Below are 27,092 nucleotides of genomic sequence, written 5' to 3'. Positions count from 1 at the left end.
CTAGTGAATAACATATTAACCAGAAACGCAGTCAAAAAACAAAACAACATCCGTACTTAACAACTGACTGTGGGGACGAGGAGACATAGATTTGGTCTGCAGGGATGGGGAGGTGTCAGTATGCAGCAGGAGAGAACAGACAGACTCTGCTAGCGATGCTCTGTCCTGCTCCTATAGTTGTGATTCAGAGAGACTGATGGTGCCTCACGTTAACCCCCTAACAGGTGTGGCCTACAGCCTGCCTTCTATAGGATCTATCAGCTGGAACATGGACCCTGTGACAACACAGACACTGCTTGGCCTTCATCCTCCTCACACTCTCCTAATGTTAAACCAGACCTCAGACAATGCCAGTGGCTCAACACTAAATGGCTACACAAGCCCATTGACAAATGACAGTAGTAGTAACGCCATCAGTAGATCCGGTGGCAAAGAGAAGTGCTTCCCGTGTTCATTCTGTGGGAACGCCTTCAGTTTCCCCAAACAGGTGGAGATCCACCAGAGCAACGTTTCCCAAACTTGTTATAGTCCCATACTCCTTCAAACATTCCAGCTGCGTACCCCCTTTAGCACCAGGGTCAGTGCACTCTCAAATGTTTTTTTTTGCCATCATTGTAAACATGCCACACAGACTATATGATACTTTTATTAAACATAAGAATGAGTGTGAGTTTGTCACAACCCAGCTTGTGGGAAGTGACAGAGTTCCTATATGACCAGGGCACAAATAATAATAAATCATTTTGCTCTTTATTTAGCCATCTTACATTTAAAACCTTATTTGTTCATCAAAAATTGTGAGTAACTCGCCACAGGTTAATTGAGAAGGGTGTGCTTGAGTGGATGCACATAACTCTGCAATGTTGGGTGTATTGGAGAGAGTCTGAGTCTTAAATAATTTTCCACACACAGTCTGTGCCTGTATTTAGTTTTCATGCTAGTGAGGGCCGAGAATCCACTCTCACATGGGTACGTGGTTGCAAAGGGCATCAGTGTCTTAACAGACCGATTTTCCAAGGCAGTGGCTTCTGATTCAATTTGATTTTCACAGAACTGCTTGTGCAATTTTGATGAGGCTCTCTTGTTCAGATATCAGTAAGTTGACTGGAGGCAGGGCATAAAAGGGATAACGATTCCAGTTGTTTGTGTCATCCCCTTCGGGAAAGTACCTGCGTAGTTGCACACCCAGCTCACTCAGGTGCTTCGCTATATCACATTTGACATTGTGCGTAAGCTTGAGTTCATTTGCACACAACAAAAATCATACAATGATGGAAAGACCTGTGTGTTGTCCTTGTTAATGCAGACAGAAAAGAGCTCCAACTTCTTAATTATAGCCTCAATTTTGTCACATTGAATATAGTTGCGGAGAGTCTCTGTAATCCTAGATTCAGGCGAGAAAAAACATCATAGGCCAGTCATGTGAGAAACTCGTCATCATGCAAGCGGTCAGACAAGTGAAAATTATGGTCCATAAAGAACTTTAAGCTGGTCTCTCAATAAAAAAAGTGTCAATACTTTACCCCTTGATAACCAGCGCACTTCTGTATGTTGTAAAAGCGTTACATGGTTGCTACCAATATCATTGCATAATGCAGAAAATACACGAGAGTTCAGGGGCCTTGCTTTAACAAAGTTAACCATTTTCACTGTAGTGTCCAAAATGTCTTTCAAGCTGTCAGGCATTCCCTTGGCAGCAAGAGTCTCTTGGTGGATGCTGCAGTGTAACCAAGTGGCATAAGGAGCAACTGCTTGCACGCACGATACCACTCCACTATGTCTCCCCGTCATGGCTTTTGCGCCATCAGTACAGATATCAACACATCTTGACCACCAAAGTCCATTTGATGTCACAAAGCTGTCCAGTACTTAAAACAACATCCTCTCATGTTGTCCTGGTTTCCAGTGATTTGAAGAAGAGAATGTATTCCTTAATTGACGTAACGGACATATACCAAGAGCTGTGACAGGCCCGCCACGTCTGTTGACTCATCCAGCTGTAACACATAATTCACTGACTTGTAAGCGAAGCAGTAATTGTTTCAAAACATCTCCTGCCATGTCACTGATGTGTCGTGAAACAGTTGTTTGATGAATGCATTGTCTGTATAGTTTTTTGGGCCTTTTCCCCCAGTATTGTCCCAGCCATATCTGCAGAGCAGGAAGAATTAAGTCCCCCACAATAGTATGGGGCTTGCCTGTCCTAGCCACTCAGTAGCTCACCATATAAGACGCTTCTAGCCCCTTATTAATGCATCTGTTCCTTTTATACATGTCATCTTTATTCTCAATCAAATTGTCATGTTTCGTTTCTAAATGTCTGCGCAAGAGTGAAGGCGTCCCGCGAGAAGGTAACGGTTAATGTGATTGGATGTTAATTATTTGACTAGGCTACCTGTAGTTGATGTTGTGTTGTTATTTCGCAGTGAAAACGAGGCTACTCAGGCAAAAAATAAACCTTATCCAAATGTATAGCCCCGTTGGAAAATATACATTTACGGTTTGAGAATGTGAAGAAAATTTTAAATGTGAATCACATTTTTATTTGGAGTACCCCAGTTTGGGAATACCTGCACACGGGGAACAAACCGTTCGGCTGCCATCTGTGCCAGGCCAATGTTTCACACTTGTCCAGATGTGGCAGCGGAGAAATCCTACAGCTGCACCCCAGTGTGAGAAGAGGTTCTCCTGCCAGCACCAGCTGAAGAATCACCCGAAGGTCCACACAGGGAGAGAAGCTGATCGCACTGCGGGAAGAGGTTCTCGGGGAGGAGCTACCTCGGGATACTACCAGCAGAACATGCACACGGCCCATGTATAGAGTATAGTGACATGCAATGTAGTACTAGTTAGTTTGTTGTTAATCCTGTTGATTGTGGATGTAGTAGGGAACTGGATGAGGTGAACTGAGGAAGGAATGAGTGTGTGATGAGGCCCGAGTAGATATGGTGATGGTTGGTGTGATGTCTGTAAAAAATGTTTCACCGATTAAGTGTCATGTTTACTTGACAAAGTAGTGATGTGTGTAATGAACCTTTTCCAAAGCATTCTAAATTGTATTTTATTAAAGCGAAGGTACAGAAAGGTCTAATATCGAGAATGTACTCAGGTTCTCCCTCAGAGGCACAACCCAGTTTTCCTTTTTATAAAAAAAATAGTTTAAGACAAAAGAGGAAGATACTGTATAAATGGGTCTGTATAGGAGCAGATCGGGTTCACATTATTTTGGTAAAATGCCTAATGCATAGTTCTAGTAGCCTATCAGAAGCTCATCTAGCTATTCAGGTCTAACAAAGGCCAAATCTGAAACCAAATACGGAACACAATGTAAGAAATACAGCATGGCTACAATGCATGGTTTAAAGATAAATGCAATTGGTTTTGCATGAAATGCACTGAGAATCTCACTGCAGATAGGTACTTATCACAGTGGGAAGTCGTTCCTTCTCTTGCAAGAACAAAAGTGGTACCTGCTGCGTGCCGAACCGGTAGCGACGAACCTGCGGTTTCTACTTGCAGAATCATCATGCTCGTCATTGGCCAACAACTTGACTTTGAGCCAATCCGAGAGCACGAACTGGGAGAGTAAAAGGACTGACAACAAAGGAGGGGGGGGGGGAAATAGGGCATTTTCTCTGTACATCCACGGTTAAATGTCATGAGCCAGTCACACTTCATATGCAGTGTAAGCTATTGGATGTTAACGTTAGCTAAATAAGTGCACAGACGCAATGCATTTACAACAGTAAATACTTCCTCCCAGCAACCTAACCACTGTAGCTAGTAATGGAAGCAAAATGGATTAGTTTCCATGAAACAGCTACCTCTGTTAGTGCAGTGTCCTTAGTTTGCTATATTGTGCTAGCTAGCGAATACGCTAACGATAGCTAAACATTTGGCCATGGTCTGGTACTGGCTGTCGACACTGTTCAGAGGTACTGTCGGCAGGCAAACGTTTGACAATCCTACCGGTGTGTCTGAGCTTTCACAAAAATCAATACAATCAGCAAAAAGTAACATACCGTTTCTTATCTGTAACCCACACGGAATGACTCAAACGGGCTAGTTAATTAATTATAAGTCTTCCCTTTTGAGAGAAATGGAGCATGTCATGTACTTAATTTATGAATAGCGACAGTAACTAATCTGCATTACAATAGTCAACGTAATGTCCAAAACAGTTCTTCAAAACAGCGACGCAACGCATGTTCACACACACACACACACACACACACACACACACACACACACACACACACACACACACACACACACACACACACACACACACACACACACACACACACACACACACACACACACTGTATCCCCGTCTGAATACCTGACCGATGACCATTGTCTAACTGCGCGCAACACTGCTTGAATAACACGCTTTTTAGCAAAGCACGGACAGTGTTGGCCAAGTAAGAGAGACTGCAGACTGCCATACTGTTTCCCTTTAATTTTTTCCGATACCAAGTAGGGTCGGGGTCTGACCCCAAACTTCTACCTGGTTACATTAACAGTGAGAAAATATATTTTACTTGTCACGTATCGTTTTGTGCGATAAAGGTAATGTACTTCAAAGTTATGTGAGCTTATGGCTATTCTGTTGAAATTAAATACAGAATTGACTGCTAACTTGATTTTTTATTTGTATTTTTAGGGACTCAGTTTCTCTTATCTCAGTCAAGCCAAAACATTATACTTCATTCTTAAATCAACACACATGGAATTGTTTTAATAATACACTCCAATGGCTCCAAATTGTTAAGGTACTTATATCACAGTATTAGAGATGGGCTTGGCTGTGGTTAACAGTTTATAATATCATGTCATGTTTCTGTGTGTACAGCAAATAGTTTTTTATATAAACCTTTAAGCTTTTCTGTACAATCTTTTTTTGCAGTCTGCAGTCGAAGAAGATCTGCTGATATCCAGTGTTACTGGTGGGGGAGAGTGGACCTCTGAAGCGGCTGATCACCAACCCTGGCCCCGGATCAGGATCCTGAACCAGGAGCCTTCCCTCTTCCTTTCTGAGTCAGAACCAGGACCCAAACGCGAGTTTGAGAGACTCCACCACCACACAGAACACAACCAGTGGACAGGTGGACTGAACAACCTCAGTCCTGGTGGTCATCAGAGAGACGGAGGCTCCAGTCAGGGATCCAGTCTGCAGCCCAGACCCTTCTCTTCACAGTCTCAGTGCAGGGATGAAGCAGGACCTGGGGCTGATAGAGAGAGATCCTCCTTTTCATATGATGCAAACACCATAGTATCCATGATGAATAGAGCAGGTCACCCTGGGCTTCAGCCTTCACAGAGAGTGGTGGGAGACCGCCCTGGTGGTAGTCTTTCAGGAAGTCGGTCTTCTCCTTCAGGGTCTCATCTAATGTCTGGTGACTGGGTTCATAGAAGGCCTGGACCTGGACCTAGCCTTCCTCAGCTGCCTCATGGTAACCCCACGAATGCAGACAGGGTCAGGATAGGTGTTCACCATGAGAGGTACCTAGCCTATAACACAGCACACAATCCCAACAACACCCAAACAATGGCTAGAGGAGGTAGCTCGAAGTTGGCTCAAGGAGGTAGCTCGAAGTTGGCTCCTACTTCCCACTCTACCTCATCTGGTGTCATTGGGTCACAACGTGGTAGGCCGAGCATTAAGACGGACGCTGACAAGCCGTATTCCTGCCCCACATGTGGAAAGCGCTTCGCTCATGCGAACTATGTGAAGCAGCACCAGACTGTTCACACCAAGGAGAGGCCCTTCATGTGCAAGCTGTGTTACAAGAGCTTCTCCTTTCAGAGTAATCTTATAAAGCATAGGAGTGTCCACAATGAGGAGAAGTCATAGCCGTGTGGCTTAAGATGTACACAGGGGATGTCTGGGAACCATTCTTTAGCTGACATATTATAGTTATCATGTGAAGTGTCTTGCGGTAAGAGGGTTTTTTTGGATTACTAAGTCCCTCAGCGCTGTTCAATGTCAGTCCTGGAGGGCCAAAACCCTTCTGGGTTTCATCTTCTCCTAATAAGGGACTAATTTAGACCTAGGACACCAGGCGAGTGCAATTAACTACCAGGACTGAACAGTAGTTAGTTTTGTACTGAGTATATAGGTGAGCAAATTTGTTAATAAATGAGATATCATGTTGTCCTTTTGATGTGTTGATTTTGTATTTGCTTGTTTATCATTTTGAATTCAAATTGGCCTTAGTCTCTTTGGCTTCCTTCAAACCTATAGGTCTCTGTCCATGCCAACCATTCCTTTTAGGTCATTTACAGAAATACTGATCATGGACTCCGGAGTCTTCTCTCCTCCGGCCTCCTTTTGAAAAAGGTCAAATGTAATCGAGGAGAGGGAATGTGGATGAAAATGCGCTTGAATGAAATGAGACTGCTTCTCCATATTCGCGGGTCATGAGGCAAATAATGTTTAGGGCTTGATCCCAAAATAAATGTGTAAAGTGATAATTAAGTTAGTTGTGCAAGAAATGTTATAGATAAAACATAAGTAACATACAGTGACTTGCAAAAGTATTCATCCTTCTTAGCATTTTTTCCATTTTGTTGCCTTACAACCTGGAATTAAAATTGATTTTTTTTAGGTGTTTGTATCATTTGCTTTAAACAACATCTTCCTTTGAAGATGCACAATATTTTTTATGAAACAAACAAAAAATAAGACAAAAAGCAGAACTTGAGTGCGCATAGCTATTCAACCCGCCCCAAAGTTAATACTTTGTAGAGCCACCTTTTGCAGCAATTACAGCTGCAAGTATTTTGGGGTATGTCTCTATAAGTTTGGCACATCTAGCCACTGGTATTTTTGCCCATTCTTTAAGGCAAAACTGCTCTAGCTCCTTCAAGTTGGATGGGTTCCACTGGTGTACAGCAATCTTTAAGTCATACCACAGATTCTCAATTGGATGGAGGTCTGGGCTTTGACTAGGCCATTCCAAGACATTTAAATATTTCCCCTTAAACCACTCGAGTGTTGCTTTAGCAGTGTGCTTAGGGTCATTGTCTTGCTTGAAGGTGAACCTCTGTCCCAGTCTCAAATCTCTGGAAGACTGAAACAGGTTTCCCTCAAGCATTTCCCTGTATTTAGCACCATCCATCATTCCTTCAATTCTGACCAGTTTCCCACTCCCTGCCGATGAAAAACATCCCCACAACATGCTGCCACCACCATGCTTCACTGTGGGGATAGTGTTCTCGGGGTGATGAGAGGTGTTGAGTTTGTGCCAGACATAGCGTTTTCCTTGATGGCCAAAAAGCTACATTTTAGTCTCAGCTGACCAGAGTACCTTCTTCCATATGTTTGGGGTGCCTCCCAAGTTCCTTTTGGTGAAGGCCAAACTTATTTGCTTATTTTTTCTTTAAGCAATGGCATTTGTCTTGCCACTCTTCCATAAAGCCCAGCTCTGTGGAGTGTACGGCTTAACCTCTTAGAGCTACTTTTTTCAATTTCCGCCTGAAGACATACCCAAATCTAACTGCCTGGAGCTCAGGCACAGAACCAAGGGTATGCATATTCTTGGTACCATTTGAAAGAAAACACTCTGAAGTTTGTGTAAATGTGAATTGAATGTAGGAGAATATAACACAATAGATCTGGTTTGAAAAAAACAGACGTTTTCTTTTTATTGTTGTATCATCTTTAAAATGAACAAGATAAAACAAACATTCAGATAGGATGATGGGGACAATTTCAGTGAAAAACATAAGAGGGCAACAGTACTTGTGCAAAGTTTCAGAATGATAACTTCCAAAATGAGTGTGCTACATGACATTTATCATGAAGTCACCCAGGTGTCCCACACAAGTAGCCCAAATGTAGCCATGTGACCAAATTGGTGAAGTTATACATTTTGAATGGAATAACTATATACGAAAATCCAAAATGGTATTCTAACCCCCTCCCCCATTTTTTAAAGATTTTATAGAAAAAACATGGGGGAAAAATACACATTTACAAAATAACACTTTGAATATTTGGAAGACCCTCAGTCCTCTACACAATATTATGCTGCTGATGCCAGGTGCCATAAGCACATCCATGCCTGCAGAAATACATTTGGGCAGATGAACACCACTTGTGGCAGGAGCTGGATGAACCAGCTTCAGCAGGGGATGGACACCTTGGCACTGGGGGCTCCCAGTTGGAGTCAGTGTCACTGTGAAAGAAAAGAGTACAGGGAACATAAGGTTGAATATATTATTATAGACCTGCTAGATCTACTGTCTCATTTATATTATGACATTTCAGCTAGATCTACTGTCTCTATTATATTATGACAGACCAGCTAGATCTGTCTTTATTATATTACAACAGACCAGCTGTATCTACTGTCTCCATTTCCCTTTGGCTATTGTTGTGGGCCTGCCATCCCCTCAACAGCCTCAAATAGGCTGTTTCATTTCACAAATAATATTTTCTATTATTAATTTCAAACAACGGCATTAGCATGAGAAGAACTTACCAGTCCAAAACGATGTCCTCTCGTTCAAAAAATATTCCTCCATTTGGGAATCGCTAAATGAATCGTCCTCGATCAATTTCTTCTAAAATCGTGTGTACATCTGTATATCTGGACTTAGATTTAGCTTTTCCTGACTTAGTTGCCATACTGATTGATATATAAACAGGAGCGTTGCTCCTTCCGGTATGAATCGTCAATGGCGAATAAACCTCTCTACGCCGGAGTTTACTACATGGGTTGGTCTTCCAACACATAAACATTACATATTGCCGTTTACCTCAGCTCATTGGCTATCTACCCAGCTAGATTTCAAGACGCTCAGTAGTCATTGGGTTAAAATACAGTCAATCAACGAAACAGCGGGCAAATCATTGGTGCACAATGTCATTACTTGTCTTCAAATCGGTTTCTTTCAGTCAATACGTCCCGCGAAATGACCCATCAGGCTTAGTTGTGTTACAAACAAACCAGTTGATTGCAATGAAACCAAACATGACTGGAAAAGACATGTTCTGTGTGTGTATTTACCTCGAATGTGTCGTCAAAAATGGAATGAGACGGAATTCACAACACAAGCGGTTCACAAAATGTTTCGTGTAAGGCTATAAAAATGGATTTTATCAAACGAAAAAACAATTGTGTAACAATGAGCATTGGGATTGCAAACAGAGGAAGATCGTCAAAGGTAAACAATTTTATTGCAGTTTGTGATTTTGTTACGCCTGTGATGGTTGAAATAGTTGTTTTTTATGGGGCTCTATCCTCAGATAATCGCATCGTATTCTTTCACAGTAAATCCTTTTAAAAATCTGACAACGCAGTTGGATTAGCAAGATTCTAGGCTTTCGAAACCTGTGAGACACTTGTATTTTCATGAATGTTTAATATGACTATTTATGTAGCGATCACCGTATGTTGTCGAATTTCATCCCGCTACCGGGTTCCGTGCACAGAGAGGTTATCCCCCCTGTTGATCTTCTGTGCTAAACTCTTACACCCAACAATGTCTCTGCTGCTGTCACTACCACATCTATTTCCTGGGATTTATGCTCCATCAGTGCAGTACATTTAATAACCATAGCAATAAACTCAAATCCTACCTTACTAAAAATCATTCTCTCTGGATCTCTCCAGATCTACTCACTAGGGGGCTCCCTGTCAAATTACTCACCCCCATCCTCTCTTTACTGCCTCAGCATAGGAAACTTTCTGCCCCACTCGAACTGTGGTAATCTATCACTAAAGCTCTGTTGAGGGCCCTAACAGAATAGAAAATGTAACGTTATGACTACTGTTCCCTGAAGGAGGGAAACAAGGTATAACATACTATGATTGATCTGAAATCCACTCCTCGCTGGCAGTCCCGCCTTCCATAGATGATAAGCGTAAGGCACGGACTCATTCCTTCAATTTAATACCACTCTTCACAGAGCCCAGTAACGGGTGGTATGAGTCCAAACGGCTGTCTCCGCAGTAAGCATGCTGTGGGCTAAACACGGAGCAGTGACATCCAAGCGATAAAACCTCACAAAGGTGTGTGGTGATGCCCAACTCGCCACAGCACAAATATCTCCTACAGTCAACCCTTTAAACAACGCCCAACACGCTGCCAGACCCCTAGTGGAGTTGGTACCACACTACAGTAGGTAACCCTTGCTGCTATATGCCAGGGAGATAGCCTCCACAACCCAGTGGGAGAGACTCTGCTTAGAGAGCGGGCTAGGTACCTCGTGGTGAACGCCCATCCTGCCCCTGTCTGTATTGGTGGGGTAACCATGAGGTAACTGAGGAAGTCTAGACCCAGATCCAGACCTTCTATGAACCCAGTCAGCAGGCATTAAACAAGATCCTGAAGGAGATGACAGACTTGGGATAGACTCTCTGTGGAGGCTGAAGCCCAGGGTGACCTGATGTTTTAAATCATGGCCACTGGTGTTTGTATCATAGGAACAGGAGGGTCTATCAGCCCCAGGCCCTGCTTCCTCCCTGCACTGAGACTGTGAAGAGAAGGGTCTGGGCTGCAGACTGGATCCCTGACTGGAGCCTCTGTCTCTCTGATGACCACCAGGACTGTTGTTCAGTCCACCTGTCCACTGGTTGTGTTCTGTGTAGTGGTGGTGGAGTCTCTGTCCCTTGTGGTTGGGTCCTAGTTGCAACTCGGGAAGGAAGAGCGACGGCTCCTGATCCAGAGTTCTGATCCGGGGCCAGGGTTTGTGACCAGCCGCTTCAGAGGTCCACTTTCTCCTGCAAGCAACACTGGATATCAGCAGGTCCTCATGAACTGCAGACTATAAACACTAATTGAACAGAAAAGCATAAAGGTTTATGAAATAAACTCTTTGCCGTACACACAGAAACATGACATAAAATATTAACCACAGTCAAGCCCATCTCTAACAATATGGAGCCATTGGAGGTCATTATACAAACGTTCCATATGTGTTGACTGAAGAATTAAGTATATTTTGGTTAGACTGAGATAAAGGAAACTTAGTCCCTGTAATGATAATTTTAAAAAATCATGTCTGTCAGCACAGTCAATTTTGTACTTAATTTTAACAAAATGGTCATACACTCAACTTTGAAGTACAGTACTTTTATTGCGATACATGTGAAAGTAGAATAACTTCTCACTATGGTAACCATTTTCTGTAAATCTGGTACCCTCACTTTGATAACATTTATTTTAGAATACCTTTGAAAAGGTTCAACATTACAGTACACACATATTCACTACTTCATGTCAAGTAAACATGAATTAAGGCACTATCATTATCTCACTATAAAACATCAGCATCAACCTAAAGGGACAAAGTTTGTCACTCTTCATCAGTGAAGCATTTTTACAGTGTTTGTCTACAAGGCTGAAGAAAGAGGTAGCTCCTTATTAAATTCATTCTTTATCTTAATTTTCAAACTGTTGGCTGTAGGCTACATCCTTTCAACACACAATAAATGTAATTTTACATTTCAGGGGGGGAGAGAAAACATGAGATTCGAACCCTTGCCACAGTTACATGGAGCTAGGCACTCTATACAAAGAGCAATTTGACCAGTCAGTGAAATACACTTGATGTAGTTGCTTTAATTATCAGTATGTGCTGTTGTACTTCTCTGATGAAGCTTCCGTGAACAAGTCCAAGGGTTTTAATTGGCTGATACATAATTTGTTACAGGAAATAATCACAGCCACCTGGTGAGGTTATCATAGGGCTAAATGTGCAAGGTTATGTAATGGGAACAGCTAACATGTAGCTTTTGATCACGCGTGACTATATCAATGATTTTAAATTGGCTGATGCTTAACCTTGAACTTCTCTTTCCTAATGTTCAAAAGTATGGCCCCGGAGTGTTTACCCATCCCCACTATGTTTGAGTTCTATACTGTAGTTACAAAATGACTTAATTGTTAAACCCATCATGGTGGACATAAATGTGTTGTGGGTAAATATGAGTCAGCTATAAGTCAAAAGTCAGACAAACCTGGCAAATATTTTGATGTGTACAGGAGGTATTTGTTAGCATGTGTAGGTATATTAAGGCTTGGATTCAATATGAGCCATCATTAACCAGCTATAGCAGACACCTGCATAGCTGTTTGTGGCGGAATTGTCAAATCGGTGACCAGCAGCTCGTGATCATTGTCACGAAGCTACACCCGTCCCACTCGCGTTAGAAGTTCAGAATGAGAAAGTGTATGCTGTACAGAAATAGTGACGCTCAAATTCAAAATCATTCAAACAAAATGAGGCCTAATCGGGGTATAGATTACATCTCAAATTCCATTGTTCAAATTTGTAAAGGCTGCATGGGATTTCTCTTAATGAGACTTCGTGCAGCCAATGGCAATGTCCGCTTTAGGTATAATGCCTGGAGCCGCTTGTGGATTTGACAGTGCTACCTTCAGCTCCACCTCCCGACACCTCAAAACGTCAGCTATGTAGATGTTGCCTAAAGTGGATTTGATTGAGTCGGGCCCTTTGAAGGTTGTATTGGTGTGTGCAGAATAGGGTGAGATCAGATGTAATGAATACTGAAGATTCACAATGAAAAGTCCCATTTTGTGTTTATTAAACAAGGTGTCAAATACACCATATGAAAATCACACACACATGTCAACAAAAATCGGCATGAACTTGATAAACTGCATTCATTTTCACATTAAAAATGTGTCGTTCTATGGATGTAATGGAATAGGAATTTGTGAACCTCATAACCTACTCAGTACAACATGAAACATATTTTTTATACATGCTCTATATATCACACAATGTCAGGATGCAATATTCTACCCAGGAATGTTCAACACTGAAATCTGTTAACCTCATTATTCAAAATGCACCTGTGGATCTTTTTGGCTGACAACAATGAACATGGTCTTAAATGCAGAGCTTGATCTAAATGTAAAAAAATTAAGTGGAATTATGTCTATTCTATAGAGTGGAATGGTTTTTCTGCTGGTGTATCCTGAGATAGCTCCTCTCTGAGAACCTCTTCCCGCAGTGCGTACAGGCGAACAGCCGTTCTCCCGTGTGGACCTTCAGGTGCCTCTTCAGGCTGCCAGCTTGGGTGAAGCGCATGTGACACTCGGGGCAGCTGTAGGGTTTCTCCCCTGTGTGGACCCTCTGGTGCCTCTTCAGGTTGGACAACTGGGAGAAACTCACCCGGCAAAGATGGCAGCCAAAAGGTTTCTCCCCCGTGTGCATCCTCTGGTGGATCTCCAACTGTTTGGGGAAACTGAAGGCTTTCCCACAGAAAGAACACGGGAAGTGCTTCTCTTTTCCACCGGATCTGCTGATAGCGTCACAACTACTGTCATTTGTCAAAGGGCTTGTGTAGCCATTTAGTGCACTGGCATTGTCTGAGGTCTGGTTTAACAGGAGAGTGTGAGGAGGATGAAGGCCAGGGAGTGTCTGTGTTGTTGCAGGGTCCATGTTCCAGTTGATAGATCCTATAGAAGGCAGGCTGAAGGCAGCACCTGTTAGCGGGTTAACCTGAGGCGCCATCAGTCTCTCTGAATCACAACTATAGGAGCAAGATGGAGCATCGCTAGCAGAGTCTGTGTCTGTTCTCTCCTGCTGCATACTGACACCTCCCCGTCCCCGCGGACCAAATCTATGCTTCGTCCTGGTCGCAGCCAATCTGTTGTCATGGAGACTAAATCCGGATGTTTTGTGTTTGACTGTCTGTTTCTGGTTGACAGTGTTGTTCCCCAGCCCAGAGTTGAGGACACTGTCCCATCCACTGACCTCCACTATGTCGCCTCTGGTCCTGGCCTGCTCAGTAAAGTTGACCCCTGGGCCTTTGACTGCACCGGTCTGGATCTGGGAATCCAAGATGTCCACCCAGTCTCCTCTGTTAGCCTCCAGCCAATCACCTGCAGGAAAAAGTTAGAAAATATACTTTATAAACACGACAAAAAAACTCCACATATGTGTTTTGTTTTGTCAAGTTTATATATTGTGTTTTTGTATTTAACAAATTGTATTGATTTCCTTTATTGAAGAAAAAAATATATAGCCAGAAGCGTCACTCTTCCCATTGAATAACTATTACTGTATGTAGGTTTTATGTATTTCTCCCTTACCTTGCTCCCCCATCTTTAGTCCATTCAGCAGATCAATGCTCTCTGGTCCATCTTCTATTGTCTCCTCTTTGACCAGCAGCAGATCAGGGTTCCCATCCTCCATGTCTACTGACTGTAAGAGATACAGTGTGAGAGGATGTTGGATCCAGAAATCTGATATGAGCATCCTGCTATGGAGCTATGAGGGATTGCTATGAGTACAATGTAAACATGTTAATTTGATTACTTGACATTCTTTAGTTTGATAATTCAAAGGCATGGTCCATATATCTTTCCATATAAATCTTGTTCATTATGATCTAAAAGGCTAAACTGATGCTAGATCAGTACTCCTGCTCTGAGGTTGTGTGGATAAAGCCCTGACTGAATACCATTCAGACAGTAGTTCACAGTGGGCTCACCTCAGTGAGACCGTGTGTGGTCCTGTGCTGCTCAGCTGGTTGCTCTGTGGGTTCAGGAGGTATAGTCTGGTTGTCCTCCACGACCATGTTCCCCTCAGGGTTCCCCAGACCCTCCTCACACCCCTCCTCCTCCTTCACCAGCAGCACCTCTGGACCCTCCTCCTCCTGGAAGAGACAGGTGATACAGATTACAGACACACTCCCTCAGGTACACACACACAGAGAGATAAAACACACTTTCAGGAGGGTTTACCCATCCCCACTATGTAAACAATTTTGACATGTACAGTAGGTGTTAGTATGTGTAGGTATATTTAGTAAGTGTATATTTGCTTATAAAGCGCTATTGTGTGTACATAGAATAGGGTGAGATCAGATGTACGTATACTAAAGAGAGCCTCAAGCAAGTGTAACACAAAATTAGATTTTATTCTATTTAACATACATTTAAAAAAATCTGCATGAATTTGAACTGCACACATTTCCTCATTCAAAAAAAGTGCCTAAAAAAAAGTAGTTCAATGGAAGTAATGAAATAGGCATTTGTTATCATATAGCCTACTCAGTACAAACACTATGTAACAGCCGTTTTAGGCTTATACAATGCCAAGGAAAGTATTTATACACCTTGACTTATTTCACATTGTTGCGTTACAGCCTGAATTCAATGGATTTCTCTCTCATCCATCTACACACACTATCCCATAATGATCAAGTGAAAAGATGGACATTTCTGCAAATTTATTGAAAAGGACATTTTTAAAAAAGTATTCACACCCTCGAGTCAATACTTTGTAGAAGCACCTTTGGCAGCAATTACAACGGAGTATTTCTGGGTAAGTCGAAGAACTTTCCACACCTGGATTGTGGAATATTTGCCCATTAATACTTTAACATTTTCAAGCTGTCAAATTGGTTGATCATTGCTAGCAAACCATTTTCAGTTCTTGCCATAGATTAAGTATATACAGTGGGGCAAAAAAGTATTTAGTCAGCCACCAGTTGTGCAAGTCCTCCCACTTAAAAAGATGAGGCCTGTAATTTATCATAGGTACACTTCAACTATAACAGACAAAATGAGGAAAAAAGATCCAGAAAATCACATTGTAGGATTTTTAATGAATTTATTTGCAAATTATGGTGGAAAATAAGTATAGAACTTGCACAATTGGTGGCTGACTAAATACTTGTTTGCCCCACTGTACACCTTAGCAAAATACATTAACTCAGTTTCACAATTTTAATCCTAGTAAAAATTCCACACCTTAGGTCAGTTAGGATCACCACTTTATTTTAAGAACATGAAATGTCAGAATAATAGGAGAGAATGATTTATTTCAGCTTTTATTTATTTTGTCACATTCCCAGTGGGTCAAAAGTTTACATACACTCAATTAGTATTTGGTGTAACTGTGGATGTATTTCAAGGCCTAGCTTCAAACTCCATGCCTCTTTGCTTGACATCATAGGAAAATCAAAAGAAATCAGCCAAGACCTCAGAAAACAAATTGAAGACCTCCACTAGTCTGGTTCATCCTTGGGAGCAATTTTCAAATGCCTGAAGGTACCATGTTCATATGTACAAACAATAGTACGCAGGTATAAACACCACGGGACCACGCAGCCGTCATACCGCTCAGGAAGGAGAAGCGTTCTGTTTCCTAGAGATGAACGTACTTATCAATCCCAGAACAGCAAATGACTTTATGAAGATGCTGGAGGAAACAGGTACAAAAGTATCTATATCCACAATAACACGAGTCCTATAATCGACAAAACCTGAAAGGCCGCTCAGCAAGGAAGAAGCCACTGCTCCAAACCCACCATTAAAAGAAACCAGACTACGGTGTGCAACTGCACATAGAGACAGAGATTGTACTTCTTGGAGAAATGTCCTCCGGTCTGATGAAACAAAAATAGAAATGTTTGGCCATAATGACCATCGTTATGTTTGGAGGAAGAAGGGGGAGGCTTGCAAGCCAAAGAACATCATCCCAAATGTGAAGTATGGGGGTGGCAACATCATGTTGTGGGGGTGCTTTGCTGCAGGAGGGAGTGGTGCACTTCACAAAATAGATGGCATCATAAGGCAGGAAGTTAAAGCTTGATCACAAATGGGTCTTCCAAATGGACAAGTTGGTGTGGGGGCTGTGCTTTGGCAAAGTGGGTGGGGTTATATCCTTCCTGTTTGGCCCTGTCCGGGGGTATCATCGGATGGGGCCACAGTGTCTCCTGACCCCTCCCGACTCAGCCTCCAGTATTTATGCTGCAGTAGTTTGTGTGTCGGGGGGCTAGGGTCAGTTTGTTATATCTGGAGTAATTCTGTCCTATCCGGTGTCCTGTGTGAATTTAAGTATGCTCTCTCTAATTCTCTAATTTTTTTCTCTCTCTCGGAGGACCTGAGCCCTAGGACCATGCCTTAGGACTACCTGGCATGATGACTACTTGCTGTCCCCAGTCCACCTGGCCGTACTGCTGCTCCAGTTTAAACTGTTCTGCATGTGATTATTATTATTTGACCATGCTGGTCATTTATGAACATTTGAACATCTTGGCCATGTTCTGTTATAATCTACACCAGCTCTGTCAGGAGAAATGGAACAAAATTCACCCAATTTATTGTGGGAAGCTTGTGGAAGACTACCTGAAACATTTGACCCAAGTTAAACAATTTAAAAAGGCAATGCTACCAAATACTAATTGAGTGTACGTAAACTTCTGACCCACTGGGAATGTGATGAAAGAAATAAAAAGAAATCACTCTACTATTATTCTGACATTTCACATTCTTAAAATAACGTGGTGATCCTAACTAATCTAAGACATGGACTTTTTACTTGGATTAAATGTCAGGAATTGTGGAAAAACTGAGTTTAAATGCATTTGGCTAAGATGTATGTAAACCTGCGACCTCAACTGTATATCAGTGTCTGGATGCAATACTTTTACGGGAATCTTCAACACTGAAATCTTTTACTCTCTTAATTGCAAATCAAATGTTATTTGTCTCATGCACCGAATACAACATGTGTAGACCTTACAGTGAAATGATTACTTAACCAACAAAATCCCTAAAAAAATAAGGGATAAGAATAACAAATAAAGAGCAGCAGTAAATAATACCAGGGCTATATACAGGGGGTACCAGTACAGAGTCAATGTGCGGGGGGCACCGGTGAGGGAATTATGTGCATGTAGGTAGAGTTAGTGACCATGCATTCATTAATAACAGAGTAGCAGCAGCGTAGAAGAGGGTGGGGGCAATGCAAATAGTCTGGGTGGCCATTTCATTAGCTGTTCAGGAGTCTTATGGCTTGGGGGTAGAAGCAATTTAGAAGCCTCTTGGACCTAGACTTGGCACTCCGGTACCGCTTGCCGTGCGGTAGCAGAAAGAACAGTCTATGACTTAGGTGGCTGGAGTATTTTTGGGGCTTTCCTCTGACACCGCCTGGTAGAGGTCCTGGATGGCAGGTAGCTTGGCCTCTGATGTACTGGGCCGTACGCACTATCCTCTGTAGTGCCTTGCGGTCGGGGGCCGAGCAGTTGCCATACCAGGGAGTGATGCAACCCGACAGGATGCTCTCGATGGTGCAGCTGTAGAAGCAGTCTCTTGAGGGGGAATAGGTTTTGTTGTGCCCGCTTCACAAATGTCATGGTATGCTTGGACCATGTTAGTTTGTTGGAGGAACTTGAAGCTCTCAACCTGCTCCACTACAGCCCTGTCGATGAGAATGGGGGCGTGCTCGGTCCTCCTTTTCCTATAGTCCACAATCATCTCCTTTGTCTTAATCACATTGAGGGAGAGGTTGTTGTCCTTGCACCACACGGTCAGGTCTCTGACCTCCTCCCTACAGGCTTTCTCATCATTGTCAGTGATCAGGCCTACCACTGTTATGTCATCAGCAAACTTGATGGTGTTGGAGTCGTGCCTGGCTGTGCAGTCATGAGTGAACAGGGAGTACAGGAGGGGACTGAGCACACACCCCTGAGGGGCCCCCGTGTTGAGTGAGGATCAGCGTGGCAGATTTGTTACCTACCTTAACCACCTGAGGGTGACCCGTTAGGAAGTCCAGGATCCAGTTGCAGAGGGAGGTGTTTAGTTCCAGGGTCTTTAGATTAGTGATGAGATTTGAGGGCACTATGGTGTTAAACACTGAGCTGTAGTCAATGAATAGCATTCTCACATAGGTGATCCTTTTTTCCAGGTGGGAGAGGGCAGTGTGGAGTGCAATAGAGATTACATCATCTGTGGATCTGTTGGTGCGGTATGCAAATTGGAGTGAGTCTAGGGTTTCTGGGATAATGGTGTTGATGTGAGCCATGACCAGCCTTTCAAAGCATTTCATGACTGCAGACGTGAGTGCTACAGGTCGGTAGTCATTTAGACAGGTTACCTTAGTGTTCTTGAGCACAGGGACTATGGTTGTCTGTTTAACCTGTTGAGTGTAGGGGGCAGTATTTTGATGTTTGGATGAAAAATGTACCCAAATGAAACTGCCTATTTCCCAGGCCCAGAATCTAGATTATGCATATAATTGTCAGATTAAGATAGAAAACTCTAAAGTTTCCAAAACTGTCAAAATATTGTCTGTGAGTATAACAGAACTGATATTACAGGCGAAAACCTGAGGAAAATCCAACCCGAAAATGCTGTTTTTCCTGAAAGCTCTGTTCCATTGCCTGCCGTCGCTCCATTTAAAAGGGATATCAACCAGATTCCTTTTCCTATGGCTTCCACATGCTGTGAACAGTCTTTAGACATATTTTTCAAAATAAAAGCCTGAAACTGAGCGAGAAAGATCACCGAGTCATTGTATGGCTGGGTGCCAGCAGCGTTTTGCATGCGCAACAGCTTGGAGCAGACATTCTCTCTCTCTCTCCTATTGAAGAAGCTACAGTCCCGGTTGAAATATTATTGATTATATATTTTTAAAACAACCTGAGGATTGATTATAAAAAAACGTTTGACATGTTTCTATGAACTTTACGGATACTATTTGGAATTTGTCTGCTCCATCGTGACCACTCGAGCCTGTGGATTTCTGAACATAATACACCAACCAAATGGAGGTATTGTGGATATAAAAATAATCTTTATGGAACAAAAGGAACATTTGTGTAACTGGGAGTCTCGTGAGTGCAAACATCCGAAGATCAAAAGGTAAGCAATTCATTTTATTACTTTTCTGACTTTCGTGACCAATCTACTTGGATGCTAGCTGTTTGTAATGTTTTATATGCTGAGAGATGTCCTTACATAAACGCTTGGTATGCTTTCGCCGAAAAGCTTTTTTGAAATCTGACACGCCAGGTGGATTAACAAGCTAAACTGTGTTCATGAAAATTAAATATTTTTTTGTCATTTAATTTGGCGCTCTGCAATTCAGCGGATGTTGACGAAAATGATTCCGCTAACGGGATGGGTGCATCAAGAAGGTAAAATATGTTGGTATTACAGGCTCAGACAGGGAGAGGTTGAAAATGTCAGTGAAGACACTTGCCAATTGGTCAGCGCATGCTCGGATTACACGTCCTGGTAATCCGCCTGGCCCAGCAGCCATATGAATGGTAACCCGTTTAAAGGTCTTACTCACATCGGCTGCGGAGAGTGTGATCACACAGTCTTCCGGAACAGCTGATGCTCTCATGCATGTTTCAGTGTTACTTGCCTCGACGTGAGCATAGAAGTTACTTAGCTCGTCTGGTAGGCTCGTATCACTGGGCAGCACTCGACTTGTCTTCCCTTTGTAATTTAATAGTTTGCAGGCCCTGTCACATCTGACGAGCATCGGAGCCGGTGTAGTACGATTCGATCTTGTATTTCTTATAAGCTTCCGGGTTAGAGTCCTGCTCCTTGAAAGCGGCAGCTTCTGGTTGGGTATGTACGTACAGTTAATGTGGGGACGACGTTATTGATAAAGCCAGTGACTGATGTGGTGTACACTTCAATGCCATCGGAAGAATCCCGGAACATATTTCAGTCTGTGCTAGCAAAACAGTCCTGTAGTTTAGCATCTGCTTCATCTGACCACTTTTTTACAGTCTGAGTCACAGGTGCATCTTGTTTTAATTTTTGCTTGTAAGCAGGATCAGGAGGATAGAGTTAAGGTCAGATTTGCCAAATGGAGGGCAAGCTTTGTACATGTGCATCTCTGTGTGTGGAGTAAAGGTGGTCTAGAAAATATTTCCCTCTGGTTCCACATTTAACATGCTGATAGAAATGAGGTAAAACTGATTTAAGTTTCCCTGCATTAAAGTCCGCAGCCACTAGGAGCGCCGCCTCTGGATGAACGTTTTCCTGTTTGCTTATGGCGGAATACAGCTCATTGAGTGCTGTTTTAATGCAAACATCAGTCTGTGGTGGTATGTAGACAGTAGAGGTCGACCGATTAATCGGAATGGCCGATTAATTAGGGCCGATTTCAAGTTTTCATAATAGGAAATCTGTATTTTTGGACACCGGTTTTGCAGTTTAAAAAAAAAGTTTACACCTTTATTTAACTAACAAGTCAGTTAAGAACACATTCTTATTTTCAATGACGGCCTAGGAACGGTGGGTTAACTGCCTCGTTCAGGGGCAGAACGACAGATTTTTACCTTGTCAGCTCGAGGGATTCAATCTTGCAACCTTACAGTTAACTAGTCCAATGCTCTAACCACCAGATTACATTGCACTCCACGAGGAGACTGCCTGTTACGCGAATGCAATAAGCCAAGGTAAGTTGCTAGCCAGCATTAAACTTCTTATAAAAAACAATCATAATCACTAGTTAACTACACATGGTTGATGATATTACCAGTTTATCTAGCATGTCCTGTGTTGCATATAATCGATGCGGTGCGTATCGTTGCTCCAATGTGTACGTAAATATAAACATCAATGCCTTAAAATCAATACACAGAAGTACATATTTTTAAACCTGCATATTTAGCTAAAGGAAATCCAGGTTAGCAGGCAATATTAACCAGGTGAAATTGTGTCACTTCTCTTGCGTTCATTGCACACAGAGTCAGTGTATATGCAACAGTTTGGGCCAACTAATTTGCCAGAATTTTACATAATTATGACATAACATTGAAGGTTGTGCAATGTAACAGGAATTTTTAGACTTCTGGATGCCACCCGTTAGATAAAATACGGAACGGTTCCGTATTTCACTGAAAGAATAAACGTCTCGTTTTCGAGATTTGGCCATGTTAATGACCCAAGGCTCGTATTTTCGGTGTGTTATCATGTTATAACTAAGTCTATGATTTGATAGAGCATTCTGACTGAGTGATGGTAGGCAGCAACAGGCTCATAAGCATTCATTCAAACATCACTTTCGTGTGTTTGCCAGCAGCTGTTTATGACTTCAAGCCTATCAACTCCCGAGATTAGGCTGGTGTAACCGATGTGAAATGGCTAGTTAGCGGGGTGCGCGCTAATAGCGTTTCAAACGTCACTCGCTCTGAGACTTGGAGTAGTTGTTCCCCTTGCTCTGCATGGGTAACGCTGCTTCGAGGGTGGCTGTTGTCTTTGTGTTCCTGGTTCGAGCCCAGGTAGGAGCGAGGAGAGGAACGGAAGCTATACTGTTACACTGGCAATACTGAAGTGCCTATAAGAACATCCAATAGTCAAAGGTTAATGAAAAACAAATGGTAGAGAGAGAAATAGTCCTATAATAACTACAACGTAAAATTTCTTACCTGGGAATATTGAAGACTCATGTTAAAAGGAACCACCAGCTTTCATATGTTCTCATGTTCGGAGCAAGGAATTTAAATGTTAGCTTTCTTGCATGGCACTTTTATTTTCTTTTCCAACACTTTGATTTTACATTATTTAAACCAAATTGAACACGTTACATTTTTTATTTGAGGCTAAATTTATTTTATTTTTTATATTAAGTTAAAATAAGTGTTCATTCAGTATAGTTGTAAATGTCATTATTACAAATAAATGTAAAAAAATAAAATATCGGCCGATTAATCGGCATTGCCTTTATTTGGTCCTCCAATAATCGGTGTTAATAATCATAAATCAGTCGACCTCTAGTAGAGCGCTACAGATGAACTCTATCTACCTAGAGAGTATCTCATGATAAGCTGTAGACCACACTCTCAGGTGAGCAAAACACTGAGACTTCCTTAGATATTGTGCACCAGCTATTGTTACAAATATGCATAGGCCCCCACCCTGTGTCTTACCAGAGGCTGCGGTTCTGTCGATAGCGTATAACGCGCCAGGTGTATATTCTTACTGTCGTCGTTCAGCCACGACTCGTTGAACCATAAGATGTTACAGTTGGTTGGATATATGTGCTTTCAGTTTGTCCCATTTATTTTCCAGCGATTGAACATTAGCTAGCAGTACAGAAGGCAAGGGCAGATTAGCCACTCGTCACCTGATCCTCACAAGCCAGCCTGATCTCTTTCTGCGAAACCTACGTTTACTTTGCCAGCGAATCATGGGGATCTGGACCTGGTCGGGTGTCCATTGTATATCCCTCACATCCGACTCATTGAAGAAGGCCTTGTCCAATATGAGGTGAGTAATCCCAGTTCAAATGTCTAGAAGCTCTTTTCGGTCATAAGAGACGGTAGCAGCAACATTAAGTACAAAACAGGTTGCGTGGGTGGTGGGTTAAGAGCCAATAAGACAGCAGCCCTACCCGCCGGCGCCATCTTCAGTATGCATCAAATGCATCCGAGGATAGGATGTTTTAAGCTGACAACAATCACAATACATCTTTGTCTTTAATGCAGGGTTTGATCTAAACGTCAGAAGCTATCGAGTGGAATGGTTACTTTATGTTCTAGAATGGGATTTTTTTCTGCTGGTGTGTCCTTAGGTAGCTCCTCTCTTAGAACCTCTTCCTGCAGTGTGTACAGGCGAACGGCTTCTATCCCCTGTGGACCTTGAGGTGCAAGTTCAGCTGAAGCTTGCAGGAGAATCCACCCTCTGGGGGCAGCTGAAGCCTTTGTGAAAGAACATGCAGAGGAACGTTTGTCTTTAATATTGACTGATGTTGCACCCCCTCCCCACAACTTGGCCCTTTGAGTTCAATACCTGATTGAAAAGGACATTTGAATTAGAAGGCCCCATCGATGAGGAAATTGGGACACAATCCCTGAACGTGTGGAAGGGGGAGTGGGTCGTGACACTTGGATTTGTCTCTAAGCTTTCCCTGGAAACTAAGAAATGTCTGCTCTGTGAGAGTCTGTCTCCTAGGTGACTATCTGCATTCCATGTGGGAGGAACGTCACACTTCGCTTTCACAGTCACTTCATCTACAACCAGACCCTGCCCTTTCCTTTCTAGGCACCCTTCAGAGTATACACTACTACTGTACAGGTTCCAGTCCCCTCTAGACAGATCAGTTTGTGTCTAAACCAAATGGCATGTCGCCAGGGTCCATCTCTGCAGCGTAAGAACAAGACGGATAATGGCTGCCAATGTCTAAAACATCAGTATCCCCAATTAACCATCCTCTGGCTCTGCTGAAATACCTGTAAATACTCTGAGCCAGGAGCAAGAGTTCAGCCCCCCCCCCCATCTCTCTGGGTCTGATCTGTGGTTAGATCCTGCGTGTAAGAGCCTGTGTGTTACGGTTAAAGTCTCGGAGTGCGTCTGACTTAAGGACGGTGTTCGCCGTTCCACTGACCTCCCTGGTGTTGCATTGGGTCCTGGCCTGGGGCATGGTGACGGTGGGGCAGTCACCCATCGCTACAGGGGGCGTGACTCCAGCCTCTGCGCCAGTCTGGATGTCTCTGTTGTGTCTTGGGTTATCTCCTTCAGCCCTCTCCTGCTTTACCCCAGGACCTGCAGCCTCTGCAGACTGACACAAGAAGAGATTATTATCTGTACATGATTTGAATTGGATAACAATGTTGTAGGGAAGTCTCACAGCACCCCTATGGGAGATAAGGATGTACATGTAAGCAAATGAATAGCTGAGGGGAGCCTTTCTGAAATAAACTGGCCACATTTGATGTACTCCAATTTTGATGTAATACTATGACACTAACCTCTATCACAATAACATGCTTGGTTGAGGTTCCACTCCCCTCAACAGCTATGGGTTGGTCATCTCTCCACGTGTTGTGTCCCGCTGGGTTCACAAAGCTCATGTGGCCTCCAGTGGGATGTCCTTCACCTAATAGGGTTATTGGGGGTGGTTAAATTAGGTATTTGTCCGCGTAGTGTAGATTTTGACTAGGTGGGATGCAGCGAATGTCAGAAGTCACTTTCCGTATCAGGTTAGCAGACTTTACGCAGCAATATAGGATACTTAACCTAACTATAATAACCTGCTACGTTACGTTAAGGTTAAGAAAAGTACCCAGCTAAAATCCCAAAATTCTCACCGACTCAACTTTTGACATTAGCGGGATGACATCCCTTCTAGACATGACCCACAGCCTTCTGCAAAATGTACCTCTTGCCATTCCTCTGTATCGATCGAGGATCTTGACACTACTGGGACGACTGGCGACGACGCGCTCCCGTGCCACCTTCAGTTCCAGTAGCTGTAGTTTCCTCCGCAATACCCTGTTTTCTTTCTGGCTTTGATTTATTTCCAAACGAAACACTGCATAGTCGTCGTCTACGAGTTTACAGATCTCGGTCACGGCTGAATTCGCTAACACCTCCATAATGGAGGCTATTTGAGTGTGAAAACCCATACAATTAGCCATTGTTAGCTAACGTTAACAGCTAGTTAGCGTTACCTAGATAACATCTATCAAGTAAGTCCCGTCTCCAACGCGATTTAAATTCTACATGGAGTGATGTTGTGCAGTTAAGTTCCAGGGTGTTAATAAAAGTCTAAATTCCAACAAACATGCTAACGTGGAAATGGTTCTTGATCATTGTTTACTTGCGTTTACACAGATGTTATTGGTTGAAGTCAGCTCAAATGGTGCGGCTAAATAAAAAGTCTATGCGCGCTGTTCTTTGAAATACGGTATTGCTTATTACGTTACACATCAAATCTATTCATTGGCCTTTCCGTATTTGAGAAAAAAAAAGTATGTCCTCCGTGAACCGGAAACCGATAAGTGGTCTTCTTTGAGGTTTAACGGGGGTTGGCATGTTGCATTACCGCCACCTACTAGACTGGAGTACACCTCCCGTATACTTTGCTCGGAGAAAATAAAAACAAATGCCCTACCATCTAACACTACACTCACAAAAAATAACACAACCCACAACCCCACTAGGCTACTCTGGGGCGGCAGCGTAGCCTAGTGGTTAGAGCGTTGAACTAGTAACCGGAAGGTTGCGAGTTCAAACCCCTGAGCTGACAAGGTACAAATCTGTCGTTTTGCCCCTGAACAGGCAGTTAACCCACTGTTCCCATTGAAAATTCCCATTGAAAATAAGAATGCCTTAACTGACTTGCCTGGTTAAATAAAGGTTAATTTTTTTTTTTATCTATGTAGTCCTACCTCAGGCCAACAACCTGACACCACCACTTAACCATTAACTCTGATGTCAGCTACTTCTTTGCAGCTGCCACCACAACCTCAATTTTCTGCGTCTTACATTCCATCCCTGCAGTACAATTGATAATCATTGCTATAAATCCAATCTTACTGAAACATATATGTCACTTGCTGTCCTATCCCTCTACTGGTACAGATATTCTACTCACACCACTCCTCTCAGGATCCCTCCTCCTTGACCCATCTTCCTCTACTTTCTTCACTGCCTCAGCCAGCCCAGCCTCACATTCAATTCAAGCCCAGCAGCATATGACAACTTCTGCACTACTGGAAACCTCAAACTGCCTCTCGGGCTCAGAGAACTTCCCCACACCGACCACCTCCAATACTTCACCCTCATTCACTTCCACTTCTCCTCCAGTCTTCAGCTCACTCTGCTTACACTTTCTACCATTCTTCTTTAACAAACCATCTCCCTTTTCCCCATCATTTTTAACCAACTCAAGCCTCACCATCTTCCTCTCAGACCTCCTCTGCCCCCCCCCTCCATATTCCAAGTATACATCTCCTTATGATAATATTGCACTTCTACTGACATACATACTGTTCTTACCTTGTCAAGGGACGCAATTTTAACCGGTTGTCACAATCTCGTACAGTCAGCACGAACCCCTCGGGATGTATTTCTCAACATTGTATCGCACTTATTAAAGCATCTGTTTCTTCTTGATGTTCTTTATCAAAAGCTATCGTGCCGCTTTTCCTTTTCAAACAAGCGCGCTCTTCCAACCACCCTCCACCCGGGTGTGTCTTCCGACCTCCGATAAGTGGCCGAGGAGATAGAAATTCGTTAGTAGTCCAAAGGATGTGTCCTCCCTTCCTTGATAGTCTTTTTGGAATCTATCATGCCACCTTTGAATCAGCTTTAGTTTTGTTGCTGGAGAAAAGCATGCAGCTGTTTAAAAACAAATACAGTGCCTTGCAAAAGTATTCATCACCCTTGGCGTTTTTCCTATTTTGCTGCATTACAACCTGTAATATAAATGCATTTTTATTTGGATTTCATATAATGGACAAAATAGTCCAAATTGGCGAAGTGAAATGAAAAAAAAAAAGAATAAATTTTTCTAAAAAAATAAAAAACGGAAAAGTGGTCTGTGCATATGTATTCACCCCCTTTGCTAT

The 27,092-nt window shown here is 42.8% G+C and overlaps 4 protein-coding genes across 9 annotated transcripts in view; 3 read left to right on the top strand and 1 right to left on the bottom strand.

Annotated features, from left to right (window-relative positions):
- The window catches only part of LOC124012438 (zinc finger protein 606-like), a 1,040,669-nt gene that overhangs the window by 98,605 nt on the left and 914,972 nt on the right, over positions 1-27,092 (top strand). The window lies entirely within an intron of this gene.
- The window catches only part of LOC124012437, a 971,157-nt gene that overhangs the window by 65,269 nt on the left and 878,796 nt on the right, over positions 1-27,092 (top strand). The gene's annotated exons all lie outside the window — the stretch shown is intronic.
- The window catches only part of LOC124012427 (zinc finger protein Gfi-1-like), a 60,939-nt gene that overhangs the window by 24,366 nt on the left and 9,481 nt on the right, over positions 1-27,092 (top strand). For 3 of the 5 annotated variants that reach the window (XM_046326032.1, XM_046326031.1, XM_046326029.1), the window contains exon 7: positions 4,910-6,157. The exons of 1 other annotated variant lie outside the window; for it this stretch is intronic. In XM_046326032.1, coding sequence (XP_046181988.1) covers positions 4,910-5,857 — 948 coding nt within the window. In that variant the 3' untranslated portion in view covers positions 5,858-6,157. Of the gene's footprint in view, positions 1-224; positions 810-4,909; positions 6,158-27,092 lie in introns of those variants that run through there. One more of the 5 variants, XM_046326033.1, reaches the window with a different exon arrangement.
- Positions 12,544-26,979, bottom strand: LOC124012447 (neurotrophin receptor-interacting factor homolog). Of its 2 annotated transcripts, none has more exons than XM_046326075.1 (6): positions 26,521-26,979; positions 24,489-24,616; positions 24,125-24,298; positions 14,478-14,642; positions 14,077-14,188; positions 12,544-13,866 (listed from the first exon to the last, which is right to left on the bottom strand). In XM_046326075.1, exons 2-6 carry the CDS (start codon positions 24,588-24,590, stop codon positions 12,923-12,925), a joined length of 1,497 nt encoding a protein of 498 aa, XP_046182031.1. In that variant the 5' UTR covers positions 24,591-24,616; positions 26,521-26,979; the 3' UTR covers positions 12,544-12,922. The 2 variants fall into 2 exon arrangements, with proteins under 2 accessions (XP_046182031.1, XP_046182030.1); XM_046326074.1 differs by lacking the exon at positions 26,521-26,979 and adding an exon at positions 24,899-25,516.

The sequence above is a fragment of the Oncorhynchus gorbuscha genome, linkage group LG24 (assembly GCF_021184085.1).
Source record: "Oncorhynchus gorbuscha isolate QuinsamMale2020 ecotype Even-year linkage group LG24, OgorEven_v1.0, whole genome shotgun sequence".
NCBI classification, from domain to species: domain Eukaryota; kingdom Metazoa; phylum Chordata; class Actinopteri; order Salmoniformes; family Salmonidae; genus Oncorhynchus; species Oncorhynchus gorbuscha.
This window is presented reverse-complemented; position numbering and strand designations above follow the sequence as displayed.